The 19,980-nt window shown below is 40.3% G+C and overlaps 1 protein-coding gene across 2 annotated transcripts; it reads right to left on the minus strand.

Moving 5' to 3' along the window:
• Window positions 1-299: 299 nt before the first annotated feature.
• On the minus strand, window positions 300-19,980 carry LOC135485615 (bone morphogenetic protein 4-like). 2 transcript variants are annotated; one of them, XM_064767844.1, is made up of 3 exons: window positions 19,216-19,980; window positions 4,085-4,420; window positions 300-3,902 (listed from the first exon to the last, which is right to left on the minus strand). In XM_064767844.1, the coding sequence occupies exons 2-3, from the start codon at window positions 4,410-4,412 to the stop codon at window positions 3,025-3,027; spliced, it is 1,206 nt and encodes a 401-aa protein (XP_064623914.1). In that variant the 5' UTR covers window positions 4,413-4,420; window positions 19,216-19,980; the 3' UTR covers window positions 300-3,024. The 2 variants fall into 2 exon arrangements, with proteins under 2 accessions (XP_064623914.1, XP_064623915.1); XM_064767845.1 differs by lacking the exon at window positions 19,216-19,980 and adding an exon at window positions 9,380-9,465.

Raw genomic sequence — 19,980 nt, forward strand, 5'->3', positions numbered from 1 at the left:
AATGACCTGAATCACAGCATTTTATTTTTCTAAAACTGAAAGCTTCTTTATAGCATCGATGAAGTTCCGTTTTCTTATGTCTTTTCTCGGTAAAGAACAAAAACTTGAATGTAGAGACGAAACATTTCCTTATTACACTACTGTGTTTCAATCAAACGACATGCACTTTCTGTCTTACATGTTCAATTACGGACAATTTCCCATCGTCGCACGCAACATGCGTGCTTAACACTCCTTGCTATTGATTGGAATTTATGTCTCTGCTAAAGTACAAAATAAATCAACGCCAGCATTTCAGTGATAATTTACAATGAGACAATTTTTATTGCAAATAATAAAACTTCATACCAATTAAATTACAAAAACTAACAGACATGCCAATGGCATGGAATCGATGGTTGTCGTTTTACGCGTTAGCCCATTCCAAACAAGAGGTGTTCCGTCTATAGGTCTGTGTACGTTCGGAGAAATTATAAAGACGTACCTCAATTTGATACCCCGTAAGAAAAGCCAACATCGACTAGTGACCATAAAGCCAACATCGACTTGTGTCCAGGTACAACCACGGGGACTATAGGTGTATACGAAGAATGCACGCGGGCTACTTAGAATTTCGGGAACTCTCTGGCAACTGCTAAAACGACCGAAAACTGGTGAGAAAAATCGTTCTCAATACATTGATGAAATATTTTGCGATTAAACCGTAAATGTTGGATAATATTTTCTCTTACTCGTGTACAAAGGAATCTGACAACCCAAAAGAAATGCTAGTGGACCTAAAAAGACCCCGTAACCCCCGCCATGAGACATCTAGATCGACCCCGCCGACTATGATAGGTTTTGAGTCCATGGAACGCCTTCATAGTCAATGACGGGAGGAGCGATTGTTGATACTCTATTTTCACTGTTATAAGGTCAATCAAGACTCACGCATAAACGCCGCCTGCAAATAGTGTACATTACACAGTCATGATCTTCTATCAATGCTTGGCCAGATATCCTTCGAGCCAATGGAAAACCGCAACTGATACTGAAAAGGCGAGGCGTGAATATTTGCCTCTGACCATACAAAAATGAAGAGAGAGTATAATATTTTCAAACAAATGCAATACAGTACCTCAAAGTGAAAAGTGATGATACATAACTCTTCCCAAAATTCGACCTTCCATCGAGGCATTGGATCGTCCACAAACAGTGAGTACATGTAGGTGGTAAAGTCTAATGCCTTAACATTTTGGAACCTGTTTTACAGTTTCATATTTACAATGCCTGCGTTACATATTGTAAATTTCACTGAAGAAGTGAAATATTGTAAATTCACACTGCCTCTTACTAATATTTGGACCAAAGAACACTCAAAATGACTTCCCCGCCGTGTATTGTCATGTACACTATTAGAAATAATTTTTTGAGCCGTCCTGGTTTCTTGGCCAACACAAATATGCACTCCTTAACGGTTTTCCGTCGAATCGAAAAACCCTGAGACGTTTTTAGAATTTCAAAAACCTCTAGGATTTTTCATTTGACGAAAAACCTCTTAGAAGTGCATATTTGGTTCGGCCGAAAAACCCTAAAATGTTCCTCAAAAGCTCAAAACCCGTTATTTTTAAGAGTGCCACCGTATTGTAATAAAGTTTTATTAAAATGCCAACTAACACAACTTGATGTAAAATTCGATCACTAGCGTGTGTCTCTTAAAATTGTAAAGGTCGCTGAGCTATACCAGTAGAAAGTTTACGGCACGCTTCAGGTTCAGAATATACGATTATGAAGCATGTGGCGACTGTGGTCAGATGCCTTTGGTTACCCGTCTTATTTTCACTCAAAGTTGAAAAAAAGTGCAATTTATGTTCGAAGACGCCCTTCCCCTTTTCATATAACCATTCCCAGGACATGTTTGTTGTTGTGCGCTCCTGTTAGTTTGTAACAGTTTGAAAATAGGAAATCCCGAAAGATATCGATAAACGGCAAGTGAAACGCCCATACGACCCACCAAATCCCCAGAAGAATCCGCTATATTGATCGTTATTTTTCTGCCTTGGCTGCTATGATGGTCGACAGGATGGTTGGAAGCAGGGTCATGTTCTTTTTCTTTACAGGCTTAAATTGAAATATCGCAAATGGAGAAAACTAAATGCAGAGTATATTCAGTACGGCGTTCTCTCACTAAGTTATTTATTCGTGTATAATTAACGCTAGACCCACACCCCACCCCTACCAACAATCTTGTAGTAATGAAAAGGACAACCAAACAATATCTTGTTGTACTCGTAATTAAGTGAGGGCATGAAGAGGTTATGAAGAGTAATAAATAATTATCACCAAGAGCAATTCGGCATTCTGGCCGCAGCACGACCAGATATACCAGAAATTGAGATTTCACTAAACGATATTTGCGAAATTCAAGTTTACAAAGACCTCAATTTCTCTCACCTTACGTAGTCGTGGGGTAAATTTATAATCCACATCAGATCTAAGATTACTAATCCCAAAGTGAAAAGTGATACATTTCCCAAAAAAACACTTTGTAACATATTCTAAGTACAATGTCATCCTAAACACTTAGTGTTTTGAAACTTACAACGAAAATATCGTCATATTTAGATATCACGTTTAAGTGTCTGCACCACATTTGTCTAAGGAACTTTGGTAATAATTACTTGATAAATATTTACTCCAAATGTTGTCCGCGCAAAGTTCACTTCAGCGGAACGTCCGTAATGAAAAGCACAATCTGAATCCCTGATTTCTATATTCTTAAAATCTCCGACTCCCATATCTGGCCGTCATATCCCAAATCGCTTTCTACCATATTATCTCTCCTACATTCCATGTGTTACCGCAACGGGTAACACCCAACTTGACTCGCCAAGTGTCCACGGCGCTTGGGGCACGGCCCCCGGACATTCGAGTGGTTTTCGAAGCACAATACTCGGTCCTTAAGACGCCAAAAGGACACTCGAGATCGCTCAAAATTCCACTTCAATTCATCAAATCTAACAAGAATTTGACAATAATCCGTGCCTATCGACAGCCGCACCCTTCTACCACCATATCCTGATAGTTTTTCAACACAACTTTCTCGTTCTCGTCCAAGTAAAGCATCGAGATCGGGCTAAGTTCCGTGGGCACACAGCATGCTTTAGGCACAACATGAGGGTAGGCAGAATTCACAAGATTTTGAACTATTGCATGATTAGTCGAGTTCAAGTGATCGGCCAGCGGGAAGGGGCAATCCCCATGGCAGTAGTAGGCTTGGTAGCCGGGTGGGGCCACAATCCAGTCATTCCAACCAACGTCACTAAAGTCTACATACAACTGATGTCGTCGACACTGATCTCTGCTTTTTCGCCTAAGATTGCGCGATTTTCTATGATTGTTTCTACGAGTTCTTGACCTAGCTTTACCATCGTCACTATACATAACCAAAACTGGTCTCTTTTTATTCCAGTCCTTGTCCTCTTTTTGTTTATTACGTTTATTTTTACGATTCCTTCGAACCGATCGCCGTAATCTCACGTGCTCCTGAGATTTGGGAACGTCCCCATTTTTCGTCAGAAAATGCACCTCCAAACCATTATTGAACTTTTTAGCATTTCGCCAGTTATTGACAGTCTCACTCACATCAAAACTCTCCCATTTAGCGTTCCGTAAATCGACGCGTTTCGTGTCTACTAAACGTTTTAATGCCTCCGTCCTTTTCGTGGCGGGTCTAATAATTTCGTAAATATCTATCCGATGCTTCACCGCACTATCAGCGTCTTTTATATCCGTCGGTATCTCCCTGAATAATCGTAATTCGGCGCCCGTAACGTACTCCATCGAAGGTATGTCCGAGATGTTGAAAACCAGTCGTACTTTATGCCAGTCCTCTTCCGACCCTTCATCGTCATCGTCTGAATCTGCAGAATATAAAATAAGAGAATATTAAGTGTTGTGACGCCAGAAACATTTGTGGCACAATCATCACTGAAGGTAGGCCGTCAGACCGGCGTCTTCAACAGCATGAACAATGGCAAACGGCGCAACTCAAGAATGAAGTTAAAAGCAAATTCTCGTTAAAAGTTATTAAAACTTCACATACCGTGATGAAAGTAACTCCGTACTGTGTTTGCCGAGCCACTGTCTGTGTTTTTCTGGTTGATATGCATACTCAAGTCGTCCTGATCTCTCATCTTCTGTTTGTACAGCTCCACCATGTAGTCCGGGATCACGATGTCCTTCCGTATGGGTTTCGGCCGTTCCTTGAAACCAAAGATCTGCAACAGGCTCCGTTCTATCTGGTGAATCTGATCCGAGGTGTACTCGGGTTTTGTGGCGTCTGTTTGGGGGTCTTCCGATACAATCTGGCTATGTCCGGTCACGATAGCGCAGCAGAGGAACACCAAGAAAATGTCGATCACTTCAGACATGTTGTAGCCTGAAAATACACATTGAAAATGCTATTTAGTCAATGAATGGCGCCAAAGAAAAAGTCTGCGACAGACGTGCGCCAAGGGGACTGTAGTTTACATCCACAGCCTTCTGGCTTTTAAGAAGTTTTCATAGGTATTGTTTGCTTCTTGAGGATAAGTTGTGCCGTTCTCCTACTTCTGTAATGGACAAGAATATATAGGTTACACAATCAAATGCCATCCAACAAGAACAATCCGGGTGGGACTCTCCAGACATTGATGGAAGTCGAGCTGAATGGAGCGGAGTGGAGAGTACACTGACGTCACGAGCAGATGGCTTTCTCTCCACCATTAAAAACTCTCTCCAGTCTCTCTCACTCTCAACAAGCAAAACAAAAAGGGTGAGTTTTTTCCCTTACTTCCTGAAGTCATATATCTGGACACATAGGTGGAAGCAGACGTCGAGCACTAAAAAGTCAGTGTAAAATTGTCGTCCGCAAGAGATGATTTATTGTGATTTGGCGCGGAAGCAACTTCGCTCACCAAATGTCACTCCATTTCTGATTGGCTAGCTTCTGTATTAGTGATGGCAAATATCAACATCAATGTTATCATGATATTTTACATTCGTATCAAGGCCCTTCTAAGATATCTCGACGTATCTTGTGTCTACATAGTTGTGTTCGACTAATGTATCAGGAATTAGATACTAACATGGTAAAATGGACCTAATTGCTTGCGAGGTGTCATTTTTAGTTGGTGGTATTCTAATACTGGACGAGTTAATGGTAGGTTTATCTCCCCATTGACAGGATCTGACGTTGAAACAGATTCAGAGTCAATGATCTTTCTGGGAGACAGGCGAAGTGACCATTGACGGGTCCGGGTGCTAATAGCCAATTCATCAATTATCGTATTGAGTTGAGTAGAAACGATATCTGGCTTGTCAAGTAGGAAGAAACGGTAACCATATATCATATTTAGTGAATTTTGATTGCTATAAAGGCAATAATGAGGTTACCAGCAGTCAATGCCTTAATAAAAAGGACTTCCAGGTCCTCATGTTGGATTATAAGCATAACTTGGGTACGTGAAGTGCATAAGATCAATGCAATGTTTTGGCGGATTATGACTTACTTTAGCCCTTGTTGAAATTTTGGGATTTAGACGTCCCATGTACTTTGGTATGCTATTTCGGCAAATTGTTCTCAGCAAATTTGATTCATTCATTTTTTTTTATTCTGAAACATTTTTATGCTTTTGAAAACTTGATATGGACAGCAAACCGGAAGCAGTCTGAATAACGTATTTTATTGGTCCATTAAATGTGCAGTCCGGAGGAAACAGGTTTCACCTAGTCTGATTGGATAAGAATGTCAATTAGTGGCAAGAAATGATGAGAAAGTGCAGGCAAAGAAGCAACAAGTTGGTGGATAACGATGCTGCATGAAGATGACGTAGCCAAAAAGAATTTTACGATACTTATGTACTCCAGCGCAAAGAAAGATTCTTTATTCGAAATGACGCTGTACAAAAACACTATTTGCAATTTCACAGTTAAGTGTTGACACTGACTGCTCCCTTTGCCACACGAAATTAATTTCGACAATTAATTCCTCGAAAGCTCGATGCATATCAATAAGGTTTTTAACATTCTCGAGTACATGTATGATGTAAATCATGGAAATAGACGACGAGAAACATTGATAACAGCTAAATGCAATGAGGAAGTGCTCGGTGGCACTTTATGAGAAAGGTTTTTATAGTCTCTTTTCTGCCATTATCATCATGTTTTCTTAACCTCTACTAATGTCCTCCTAGCTAGGGGACCTTAGGCTTAGCTACATTGAGTAATATACTATAATATTGTGAAGAAAACAACATGTAGAAGAGAGATTGTTGCTGACACAGAAAGAACGTTCAGCAACAACGAAGAGAAGATTGGTTTCCTGTTTTGCTAAACGTTTGTAAAAAAAGCTTCAAAGTTAGAAAGAAATTGTATCGTGTCTTAAGGTTATCAAGTGCTGTTTTCCCCTGACAGTAAAACACGCGACCAAGGCGGCAACTTCAGATGATTCACTTCGAATGACATCAAAGGAACCCGGCAATTATATCCGTAATGATCAAAATCGCTAAGCGAATTACCAAAATTAAGAGTTCTAGTTTGACAAAACTGAAAAGTTTTAATCGGGTACGCGGCGGAGTGTTTGGCGTCTGTAACAGGATCTCTCTACCGTGGGTGAGCTTGGCTTCTTAAGCAGGAATGTTTGGGGAAGTTCCGTTGAAAGAACCTCAATGACAGCCACTTGACATGTGAACCGCAGGACGCCCATCCACAGGAAATAGTGGACTTTTGTTTGCTTTAAAGACCACAGTGTACAAAGCAAAATACAACTTTTGGTTTGCCGTCTGTGGGTTTGGAGTTGGAGATGACAAGGTATGGCGCCTTTTTCATATCTGAAAGACACCGCACTGGTTTGACCAGAGATCTAAGATATTTCCAACTACTACATACTTCTCTCTCAAATATCCTTAAAATGGATCAACATACACTGAAGAGGATTCGTGGTAATTTAGGCCAGCACGTTTTTGGAACGTTTTAGACATGTATTGGGACCCAAGACCTGATCGCAAAAAAAATATTTTCGTCTTTCCGTCTTGCCCAAAGTTTGGTTGAAGAGATGGAGTCTGGGCAACTGCATGTACTGATGACAATGTTTAGTGAAAAAGGCGGATTGGCCAAAAGCAGGACTGATTTTGGCCTTGTTTGGCTGCAGAGAACGGATGATTCTCCATCTGCTGACATCACGAGGGTTTTGAGAGTTTGCAGAGATATGAGAGATATCAACAGATGGGTGAAGCCAATTCCAACTCAACTTTACCAGAAAGCCAATTCATATTATAGAGATCCTAATCAAAATTTACAGCATAGTCACATGAAATTGATTAGAAAAAACTCCAGAACCATCTGGGGATACCTGTCGATAAATAAATGAAATCTTGGGTAGATTGAACACCTGGGTCCCATCGAGGCAAGATATCCCTACCGGATGAGTAAAATCGGTGAGGACACGCGCCCTGGAACAATATCCTTTAATGACAAGATGATAAGAATCGGAATGCCATGTGGAAGTCATGAGAAAGAAAAAGTTCAAACAACACTGAGAGGCTCTTCATTATATCTGAGCATGCTTTCGATTAATGAGTCCTGTGGAGGGATCTGCAAGCCATTCGAAAGGTGTGCCAATTACGCAGCTTCTGTATTCTACTTAATGATACGGTAGGTGGTATTTATCTCTAAGTATTTACAGATATTGTAAATTATTGGTAAGGTTACGATTTTAGATGCTGAAGGAGGCTATATCTGGCCGAAAACTCCACCAGTTTATGTCTGAGCCCCGTATTAAATCAGGTGAAATACGAACTGTTTAGGTTATCTTCGTAATCATGTTCCAGTTTAAGTTCTTGAGATGGCTGTTTAGCTTATCTTCATGTCATAATGTTCCAGTTTGGGTTGTTGAAATGACTGTTTAGCCATTTATGTTATCCTCGTGTAATAAGGTTCTAACTTAGGCTTCGACGATGGCCGCTAATGTTATCTTCGTGTATAAGGTTCCAGTTTAAGTTGTTGAGATCTTCACGCAAGATTTCTCAGTTTAAGTTGTTGAGCCAGCTCCTAAGGTTATCTTCATGTCATAATGTTCCAGTTTAAGCTGTTGAGGTGGCTGTTTAGGTTATCTTCATGTCATAATGTTCCAGTTAAAGCTGTTTAGATGGCTGTGTAGGTTATCTTCATGTCATAATGTTCCAGTTTAAGCTGTTTAGATGGCTGTGTAGGTTATCTTCATGTCATAATGTTCCAATTTAAGCTGTTGAGATGGCTGTGTAGGTCATTTTCATGTCATAATGTTCCAATTTAAGCTGTTGAGATGGCTGTGTAGGTTATCTTCATGTTACATTTTAAGCTGTTGCGTTTAACATTTCAGTTGAATACATATTTTTTTATTGCACATCGATCGTCATTGGTTTCAAGTGAATCGACATGTACATTCATAGTTATTTTCTTCAACTGGATATATCTACATTTATCGTCATTTTCTTCAACTGAATTCACATTTGTCGTTTTTTGCATCAATTATCGCTATTTGTTTCACTCGATTACAACATGTTCGTAATTTACCTAAAACATGGCCTTTATGACTATACTCTCAATCTTTAATAGAGGAATCAAATACAATAAGAATGGTGTGTTATAAACAATAAAGTGAATTGACAATGTCCAAGCAGTGAATATGTAACCTGTTGTTCGCACTTTTACAGAGATATCTGAAACTATTTCCAAGCGCGCCAATAAGCCTCTGATTGCCCCCGATATATTTTGAAAGGACATTCCCTCCGGTCAACCTAAGGCACTCTTGCTATCAGAGAAAGCACACCCTTGGCTTGGAAGAAGATACTCAAACCATCTCAGTTTCACAATGTCAACAAAGGCCCCGGCAGCAACAGAGGAACTATAATCCAAGAATTACTTCGACTCGTGCGAATTTGGACGATTTCGTTACGAACTGTTGCTGTTGTACGGAATATTGGCATTGTAGATTAAAACGTCTTCTAGTTACAGGCCTTTACGGATGTGTTATTTTTGTACCAACACCTTCACTTCTGGCGTGCGTAATTTATTTAATATTTCTCTACAAATTTGTTATATATGCTTTCTTATTTGATGTGAAAATATTCATAAGTATTAGTTTTATATGACAGCAATGCTGAAAGGAATATGAACTTAGAGAAATTAAGTGCAGAAAGATGTCAGACTTAGTAATTATATTTTCCGAAGATGTAGCGGGGCAATTCGATAATTCTATTGCTTTGTCACCAGTGGTAATGGCATCATTTTCTCAAATGGTTTTGAAAATTATCTCGATACATTGTTATAGATACAATGTAGTATTGTGTGAATGTTTTCAATATGATAGACCACTTACCGGCAATGTGATGGAACTATATCCATAAAACATTGTATCCTTTTCATATCCACTGTTATTTTATCCGCAGGTGAGCTTGACCGTGTCTAACCCACGTTACTAGATATACTGGCACTGACTGCCCACGTTCGAGTTTAAGAAACTCAAAACAAGCGGCCATAATGGCCCCGGTGAATCACGGGTGAACTCGGGTTTTGATTGGTCGGCAGGTGGGTGTAGGAATACACCAGATGACAGACTATAAAGCAAGCGATTTCGGGCGATGATTCGATACTAGATCATCCATGAATAATAATCGGGTTACACGCGAGTTTTGTCAAATGTTTTATGGGTAGTGTAATTAAATTAAATTTGGCGTGCGCAGTTCGGTTTGGTCTAGGGTTTTGCCTTCGTGGGCGTGGGAAGGGAAAAGCGTCTATATACTGGTGAGTATTAGATCTCCTTGCGTTGGTGATCGGTTTAAGGAATGATAACGATCTCAAATTGCATCAGTCAAACCTTTCATGAGCTAAATAGGCGAGTCAATAGTGTAACAAAAGATTTAACGATCTAAAAGCACAGTGCAATAAAGTGATTATTCAGCGCAACCCACATATACAGGCCAATGATTGCGGAAAGGAAACGTAAATCTGTCGATTTTATGGTCTAAGATTGGACGATATTTTACCAAAAGATCATTAGTCTACAAAATAATTCTCAGGTTAATGCAATATTCTTGTTTTGTTAAAACTCTGTCGCCTCTTTTTGGTGTAGTTCCTTCAACGCTACTCTTCATGTACAATTTTTTATCAACACACAAAGAAATGAACAGCAAGATTATCTTCTTTTTGCCAATTCAGGGATTTTCGATAGTACAATTTTGGGTTAAGCTGTATTTCGGGAAAGTTCCGGCGCAGACATAGAAAATATCCGGCCCCAATGGAAAAGTGTCCGGCCCCATTGTATTCTGAAGGAATATGATATACGGTTCTGAAGAGGCCATGACCATCAATAGCTCCGAGATCAAAGCGTATGCTGGAATCCTTTGCTCCCCAGACATTCTGCAAGGTCTGCCAAAATGAATTACACTAATACTGGACTTTACATGGCACATCCACAGCGCCCCTGTATTTGATATATAGAAACACGAGCTGTGATATTTCAATGGACACACAATGAAAATGCCAGACTCCAACAATGGACAAGAAAGGATTCAGTCCCGGTGGTATGGGAAATAGAGGGCAGCAGCTGATGGTAGGACATCTGTCCTTGACGGACTGAATTTGACATTTGAGCCCCGTTTTTTTACAAAGCTGCTGTGACTGCACTGTCTATCTCCCAAAAGGTAAGCATTCTTCGAAATGGTAAGCATTTTTCCAAATGGTACGCATTCTCCCTAATGGTAAGCATTCTCAAATGGTAAAAAATCTTCCAGATTATAATCGTCTAAATAGTCTCAATCGTTCAAAATGGTGAGCATTTTTCCATGCAGATGGTAAATTATCTTTGCAAGATGGTAAGGATACGTGTGTATTCTACAGTACTATGGCTGTGTACCGACACTCACGATGTACGTGTACATGTATCTAGAAACGCCGTGCTCAATTATGGCAGTGCATAGGAACCATCACCGTGAGTGAGAGGCCCTATGCCTTCTTCAACTCCCCTATGTATTTCCACTACATAGCAAAAGTGACTGACATATTTGTTTCGGGGAATGCAACATTGTTATTGTTAGATGTTTTAACCAAATCTATCTGAAACAACTTTAAGGGTACACAGTAATTACACCATCCGTCATCAGCCTTTGAGAAATGGTTTACGGCCGATGAAGCTGGGAACAGGTGAAGAATGAAGAGATACATCAGCTTCCGTTGTCTTAGACCTGGAGCTAAAAGCTAGCAACCAATTAGACTTGATTAGCAAGCGGAACGATAGTCCATTTTCTTATTCACTCTATTGGTAACATGGTGCGCTTGTTAGCAATACAGGAATGTAACTTAAAAATGCGCTCCAAGATATCTGGCATTACCAACTTGGTCGCACGCATGCGCAAAGCAATTACGGAACGGAAGTGATAATTTTTTCTTGGTATAAGCTGTGTTTGGCACTCGGGGCGGTGGCTGTTGAGAGAACGTATCATTTATCTCCATCTTCTGGTGGCTGCTTGTGGCCGTATCATCGAACCCAGCGGTTGATAGAGAGTCCATTGAGATAGAGTGCGGGAAAACCTGGTCTATCAAGTGGTTGCAGCTGCGTTGAATATGTTTTGCTGCAGGAAAATCACTTGTCAGTGTTTAAATTACAGATCTGTTTAAGGTTTATACTTATTGGGTAATCTTATTACAACACAAACTGTGTAGTAAAATAAGGCTTCCAGTGATAAACTTTCGCAATGTTTTATTTTTAATCGCAGTCGTTTCTGGTATCCAGCATCCTCCATCCGCCCTCCGCTTGAACCGGAAACAAGTAGCCCCACAATTGTAGTTCTTCGATTGCTTTTACTAGCGCATGTTGTTATGCTACGAGGAGACGTACTTCGACAACGCGGTAGCTGATTTCTTTTCGGACTGCGTGTAGCAATTGCTTTTTTGGGTTTTGGTTCTAACAATTGATAACTTGTGATTAGCTGATGAAAATATACCTGTTGATGTAAACCACTAAGGCTCGATTACACCCCTAGTCATCACTCTCTTATCATGATGATGTGCACGCACCAAGCTGAGATACTGAAATGATAACCATTGAGTGGTAAGGAAGCTTTTTCTGAAGAAAGAGCCAAATAACGTTACGTTAGACAATAACTACAGCATTTTCTTGGCATGTACGGTTTGAATAAGGACGCGGCCGTGGTTGTGCGCTAATTCAGCAACCAACAGTCTCAAATGCATCCATTTCAGGAGTCCGCAACCTATCATTATTGCCATTGTTCCAAGTTTGTCCCTCGCATTCCTTCTTTTAGCCGAACCCTGCCATTTGACGTGCAGTGTCATTTTTAGCACCAGCCACGCCAAAGGTGCCTTTCATGGACAAGACGTGACCAAGATATACCCCCGGGAGAGAGCCCAGCGTAACCGAGTAAGATCGCATCATCATCGTAACACACAACCGCACAGCTCGTAGCCCAAGGCTTACAAGATTGACTTTATTATTGGTCATCATTGAGGGTTCTGGTGGCGAATTCCTTCAAACGGATTCTCAAAGAATGGCAGGAAGGCCACCATAGCTCTTGGCGAACCAGAGCACTTCCTGTGGATTGACTCTCCTGGAGTCTATCAAACCTTTGTGTTATTCTAAAGAAATAGCCACTGCGATTGTGTAATCTTGATTATCATGCAATTCTTTTCAAAGGATTGTGGCTTAAATGACACTTCTTTTAAGCTAACTTTGATCTCTAATTGTTGGTTTGATTTAGACCGGAAAAGCGTGTACAAATCATCTAAATCAAATTGGATGTTCAAGTGGCCCTTGTAGTGTTTGTCAAGGCGTTGAATGCTCGTCTGAGAATGTTGGCTATATTCATTCAACTTTCATGACACCTTTTTGAGATTTCGCGTTGTGAAGTGGCTAATGACACCACTGCGCTTTTTATCTAGTCCCGCTGAAAACATGTACAGTTTTTTCTCATTATTGCACTGACATCTACATTGTTGTGATGATAAAGTGATGAAGAGGGCTGGTGGTAAAATATTGCGTATTTGCTTGTTAAAATATGACAAAAGCCGCGCCACCATTAGCGGTTTTGTGATCTGAATACATGGGAGGTACAGGCTGGTTGGCGCCCCCTATATCCAAGATGGCTGCAAAGGTCACCATATTGGTTTTTGAGATGAAGACAATCGGGCAGTTCTGGGGTCGCTGTTGACTTTGCAATTTAGGAGTACGACCACTGGGTGTGTAATATTTGTAACAATTTTGGTCCAAAATTTGCATGCAAACAAATGTGCTGAACAAATGCGTGGCCTATATTTGTCATGCCAATCGCGAAAACAAATCAAGTCAAGAATAGGGTGCATTACTGAATATTTGAGTTCATAATATGGAAATTCACTTAACGATTATCAAATCGTTTAGGTCCACATGGGCCTGACTTAAGTCGCTGAGTCTATTTTAACATCCATTTCGAGTTGTTGTAAGCGTTGTTGGGCAAATGTTGGCGAGGAAGTGAGGTTCAACATTCCCACCCACTTGAAATTTGTGCAAAGGAATTTTGACACTTTAAAACAGTTTGTCTTACTGTTGGGAAATATTGGCCCTTTGGCTATACAATACTCCTGGAGTGATCTTTGTGTATGGACATTGTTCTCGTGACGTCATATATCATGATATATATTTACCGATTTGATTGACAAGAACATGTGAGTCTTAACCGTGCGAGTACCTTAAGAGGATATTTTGGTATAAGGAAGGCTTTCACTTCCGAAATTATAAGCCAAGTTCGCCAGGTCCAATCAAATAAAATCGTACCGTTTTTGGTTATTTTTTTGCATGACTGGTTGGAGCAAGAGTTATAAATTAATGGCAAGGGGTCGAAAACCGTTTCAGGCGAATTATTTCACGTTTCCGTGACTAAAGAATATCACTGTTCGCGGCAGTTTGGAAGAATTCTTTCTTACGTTTGCCTTACTGTGTATCGGAAAGCAGCAGTTTTCCCAACAAATGGTGCAAATAAACAAACCTTTGGGCATCTATGTAGTTTTTTTTCCGAGTGTAAGGATAATGCAAGAGAAAGATACTTGGAGAAAATCCAGTCCAACAAGCTTCTGCGGTTCTTCTTCCGCGTGCAGGCCTCAAACGATCGGAGATCACGATAATTCAGTCTCGAAACTTACGATCCTGCCATTCAGACTGACAACCCGCCAGCGTCTGAAGTAGTGCAGACACGGCTAGTTGGAGTACCTCCTTTTCACACCGCTGGGTCATTTAGCGATGGGATCCATGTACGTTTAAACAGGAAGATACATGTAGCACAAAAATTGAGAGAGAAAAAGGTTTGACGCTTCAAGACAGCATTGAAAGTCCTGTTTTGGAGAGCTGCAAGAACTTTCACACAGTGAGCGGTGAACTTCGAGAGAGCACTGAAGGTCAAGTTCGAAAGAGCAACAAGAATTAGTTCATGTTTCGATATGCGGTAGCTTTGAGCATTGGAGGTCAATATTGAGAGTTTTGTTGAGCCCGAGATATATATGGTAACCACAAGGACATTGAGGTTTCGAGAAGAAAACGTGTGCTAAAAGTTGTACTGACTGGACTCGCTCTTGTTCAGTGTTTCTGTGTGGCCTGTGCCCTTGAAACGAAATCGTACTCAGGTTTCCCCTGAAAAGGATGATACTCTTACTAAATGCGAGTTATCACCCTAAACTGCTCCAGAGTTTCTTCGTAAAATGAGTAAGCAAGTATCCCGGAGTGATTACTGCCCACTTAGCCATCAAGGGTACTTTCCATTTGCAATAACCTTCAGCCATTCGCAAAAACTGGCCTGGTGGTTTCTTTAGTCATCAGTCGAACAGGATGATGATGAAATACGCAAAATCCGTTTAGTTTAAGGTGTGGTACTTTGGAAGGTATTGAATGAGCACAGTTTCAATATTTTACCATTTTACCATCCTTCGCCCGTTGCTGCCTATAATATTGACCGGAAGTGATCGTAGCATGGCATTTCATTGGTGTATTAATTGAAGGAGACAGTGACGGAGTGACGAAATGGTTGTGTTTTTATTGGATGTCGATTTTTTGCTTTTGATTGGCCAAAGTTTTCATAATTTATTATTGGTCATTTTATTTCTCGCCCGGTGAGACAACCACGAACAAGGACAAAGGCGCTTTCTACCCCGCTCCAAAAAGACAATAGATAAATTGCAGCTGCCAAAGAAAGCTGCACCCAATCTCACACTCTACTTTCGACTCTTAACCGATGAAATTAGCCATGACGTAATTTCTATAAGAATTTAAAGGGGTATATTTGAGAAATGATTTACCATTTCCCGTTATAAAGTAAGCGTACGACGATATCACGAAATTGCCGTAGCAAATTGGGCGGATGTTCTCACAAGCCTCGACAATTGTCCCAATTATTTATGAACGGCGTCCGCGAAATTTTAAACCCTGTAGGCAACTATTTATGATTTACCCTTAATTTAATAACGTCTCAAGAAATTCTTGTAAATTTATCACTTGATTATTGCAATGAGACCAATTTCGATCGCGGTGAATCGCGGTGTACACAGCCGATTTTCAGGGTTCGCTAAAGTTTTCTTTGCAGCTTCTTGAACCTGTTGAATCGTTCCCTTCCCTTTAGCTAGATTTGAACTTCATTATTGTGGACAAATCCTTTGCTGGCATGAATTGATCAATGCTTATAAATGTATATACAATTTATATCAAGGCGGCATCGGACTGAGAAATTGGAATGATATCCGAATTACCAAGTCCAATTACCCGCAAGTCATCCTCGTTTTTAGTCATCATTAACAGAAATATGCAGCCACAATTATTTTCAGCGCTACTCCCGTCTTTGGCATTCGAAAGGAACACTTGGACGCCCGCGGTGTCAAATTGCTAGGCCTGTACACCATATGATCGCCTACTGGTATTGAGCCATCAATCAGATTGAATTCGGAATGGCACGATTATTTTATCTATTGCATCTTTTCTCAAAACGATTTGCGGAAAATATTTTTCACTTACTTCTATTCAAATAGACAGCTAATGTAGGAAGCAGGTACAAAGAACTCACTATAGCATGATACAATTAAAGCAAATTTCCTATCCACTAATACCATGTATTTTATCTCCGCTAAAAGCTGAGAGGTAACAAGAGAGTGAAAGGGAAAACTCTCTTATCACCGATTTGCGTTCATCACTCAATGCATGACCGTCAACATATAATAATAAAGCATTGTCATTGAAATTAGCAAGTAGAGATTATCATTTGACGCATGTAAATCGTCGCCTTATCCTGGCTATACACCATGGGTCTGCACCGGGGGTCAGGCCTGCCATCTGAGATCTTTCCGATAAGGGTCCCCTTTCAACCGATCGAGATCGCAGGAGAGATAGCAAGGCCCATTCATAGACAGCCGATTGTGTATTTTTGTGTTATGCTGAACCTCGGTGTGATTTTTATACAAATTGCTGCCTGAATTGTGGGGTTTGAGTTCTGTCGTTATTTGCAGTTCGCTTGGATAAAGCGACGCTTTATCCCTGTGTGTTAAAAGTAACTTTCATTGTCTGTGGAGCTCTGCATTAGAACGATAATCGTTGGGCCATATGGTAAGGTGGCCAATGCATCTTCGCAACATTCTAGAGTTTTAACCCCTTCAGTTTGAACAGATAAAAATATATCTAAAGTGGAAAAAGCGCCCGTAAAGATCATAAAAGGAAATATCAGGAAGCTCTTCATGAAAGGATTCAACCAACCTCGACAGTGCAAGTTACACTACATTAGCACTTAACATTTAGTCAGTCAAATCCCAACTATTGGATATTCCACAACCACAACTGTCAGTCTGAAGCTCCTCCCCTTGCCCTAAAGGAGTAGTACGTACAGAGTCAGGTGTGAAAATGTTCCAAAGGATTCTATGAATTTGCAGAAATCATGAGGCAGTAAGAAGTGCAAAGAGACAGGAAATATTTTGTGTTTGTGCCGAGTACGAACCAACGAAAATGCACCGTGGGTAAACAACCGCTTGACCTTCTGATTCCTGGGCCGCCATCGGGAAGGCTCTCGGCGCAAAATGTCATATCTCTGCTCAAAATCTTCGACTGTCTCCGACCGTCTTACCAAGTGTTTACATACAAAATATGCTCCCTAAACTATGTTTCACGATCATGACGAAGTAGCAGGGAACATTTCTCACCACGAAATTCAGGGTGCATGGAACGCGATGAGAATGAGAAAAAGCCATAATGTATCCAGCCGTAGAGCGAAACTGCTGGCGAAAGATAATATGAGGAACCAACCAGATGATGCCAGAAACTTGTTCCTGACAAAGAAATGAAAGATGCAGCAGATTTAACAAGATATTGGCGAAATTAGTAGGAGCGGATGAACGTATAGAGATAAAAAGCTTGGAACTGACAAGCTAGTGAAAGGTGATGCTAACACCAAATTTATCTCTGAAGAGCAGCAGTTTGAAATTAAAGAAGTTTAAAAAGTGTTTTTGGTGGCGCATGGATTTGCGGAGCGGACATTTTGGCGACGCGATGGAGGCACTTTGAGAAGTTCCGAGAAAAGGTTGGCCTAATTAAATTTCAGAATGCGGGTCTCCAAGGTAAATTCCAACCTTGACTTAAAATCTGACCTCGGGCAAATATTTTCAGAGTACGGTTCGACAGTTTTTTGTTCGTCAGGTCAAGAGTAGCTTTCCGATTTCGGAGTCTGAGTGACTAGACTTAAAGAGCATCTCTCGCTCTGTCTTCAATGACATATGCTTCTAATTAGACCTGAGTGCACTAATAACTACATGTCAGAATGTGTCGTTGGTATGCATCAAAATTGGGATAATTATGCGCAGGAGTGTTGAAAAATTGTCAAGACCTTTGTGGAGAACCGAATGGCGTTTAATCTAATTGAGCCTGAACTTTATCGATATGTCATTATCACATTTAATTTTTAATTGATGTTAAACGTTTATGTATCTGCACGATCTGGTGATTACTTTGGTCATTAAATGACCATTATTGACTAACATAATTATCTTTATTATTCATGTATTGAAATGTGTACTTGATTCGCACTACAGTCAGGACGATATAAATCATCCAAGTATCATTCTGTTCACTGGTTCGATATGTCAGTTAAGCAACACGGTCACACAGAACTTTCTTGTGGCTTTAAAGAGAAAATATATAGGCACTTTATAGCGAAATACGTTTTGAAGAAAACAGAACACGAGGTACGGGTCTTAAATGGTGATGTCACTTTTTAGTGCTCAGTGCATGTTTTGCAGAGTGTTCCCGAGGCCGTTTTCGTTATTCAGCCATGAGCCTGCCTTGAAGTGGCAAATATGTGGCCTATATGCTCCCTTTAAGAGATAAGAAACTTAAAATTCCGTAGTAAAGGGTGACTGTTTGTGGTGTGTTGTGTACTTCATGCGCGTGTGATTCATGTTTCGGTTTTTACCGGAGCTCTGAGGGCGTCTGCATGCAGCTGCCGCCGGCAATCAAGTAATAAATGAAGAGAGTAACACACCGCACGTGTAGCTAATATTTTTTAAGCCAAGAAAACAATTTGACACCAGTGCAACTTGGTGATTTATAACTTGAGGGCAAAGTTTAGACAAACATTTTCGTTTCCAATCGGCTCCCCGCATGTTAGAGTGAGTCTGGAAGCTAATAAGTGAAAGAGGAGGATGAACTTCTGTATACATGTAGTTAACCGTTTACATGTTCAAGAAAAGCATACTCTTTGCTTTACACACATCGTGCACCATTAAAAGTTTCCTAAAGACAACTGATGCACGTGTTCCACTAATAATTAATTGATTATGCTTGGGGCCAAACTGTTGTCACTTAATTGCCGATAATGGTTTGTAATGAAATACACAGTCGTGTACAAAATGTACTACACTGTACACAATTTTGTTTACTAATTTATGATTTAGTGCGTGATAAGAATTAGTTCCGGAATCTTTGCAAACCGAGTTGTTTTTTAGCTAAATTATCATTGGTGATATGCGAAAACAGTCGTTTACTTACACTTATTTTTCTTATTTGCGTATACATGTATGTATGTTATGAGCTCTTGACCAGAAATCTGTATGATTTTTTCCTTTAATGTTTAATGGAACATTTTTGCTTTTACTTATTTCAAACATAATTATCCTTTAACATACTAGAAACATGGTCATACTCACAGGTCTGTTATGACGACTTCACGCGGTCTTTCAGAGATTGTCAACACAAAAATATTCCAAGAAAATGTTTATAATCCATAAATCCATTTTGAAGCGAAATTATAAATTTCCACAATACAGTTTTTCTCATAGTCATGAAGATCTGTATTGATATATCCTACAGTAGGAGGTTACTTCACGTATTGTACGTACATGAATGACTAATTAAATTATCCGTTTCAGTAAGTGTATTTCCAAAAGTTTTCCCAACTCCCCACAAATAAGAGGTAAAGGGGAGACAAGTGTGTGGGCCCCTCACTGGAGTGACTCGGGATTGCTCCATCCCTCCGAATTTTGCAACATCATGATAAACGCTGTCATAAAGTCACTATACTCGCGCATGACTAGATAAATAAAATAATCCGAAGTAATAATTTCACTACATTCCTAGAAGTAAAAGCCACAAAAATCTACCAGTGCTGACCAGAATGTCCTGCGGTCTCTGGCCGCTGTTGGTCACTTGACCAACTGGTCAGAGTTTGACTGCTGATCGCAATCCTCGGAGGCAGATCATGCGATAACGATTGGCGTTCTCGGGCAACGTCAGGCCACCCTCCTCGACTCCGGATCAAACCCACTAAGACTTTTCAGCGGTAATCCCTAGTCCAATATGTCACAGACAAGATATCCACAATTTGACGATTAGAATTTCGTAGTTTTTGAGAAAGATGTGTTTTAATCCAAGCGGAAAGTTTCCTCGTCTTGTCCCTTTGCGCTGACCAAAGA

The sequence above is a fragment of the Lineus longissimus genome, chromosome 3 (assembly GCF_910592395.1).
Source record: "Lineus longissimus chromosome 3, tnLinLong1.2, whole genome shotgun sequence".
NCBI lineage: Eukaryota > Metazoa > Nemertea > Pilidiophora > Heteronemertea > Lineidae > Lineus > Lineus longissimus.

Coding starts and splice junctions, on each gene's coding strand:
- LOC135485615 (XM_064767844.1), bottom strand. CDS start 4,412: ATGTCTGAAGTGATCGACATTTTCTTGGTGTTCCTCTGCTGCGCTATC. Junction 3,903..4,084: donor ACGGAGTTACTTTCATCACG/GTATGTGAAGTT, acceptor TATATTCTGCAG/ATTCAGACGATGACGATGAA.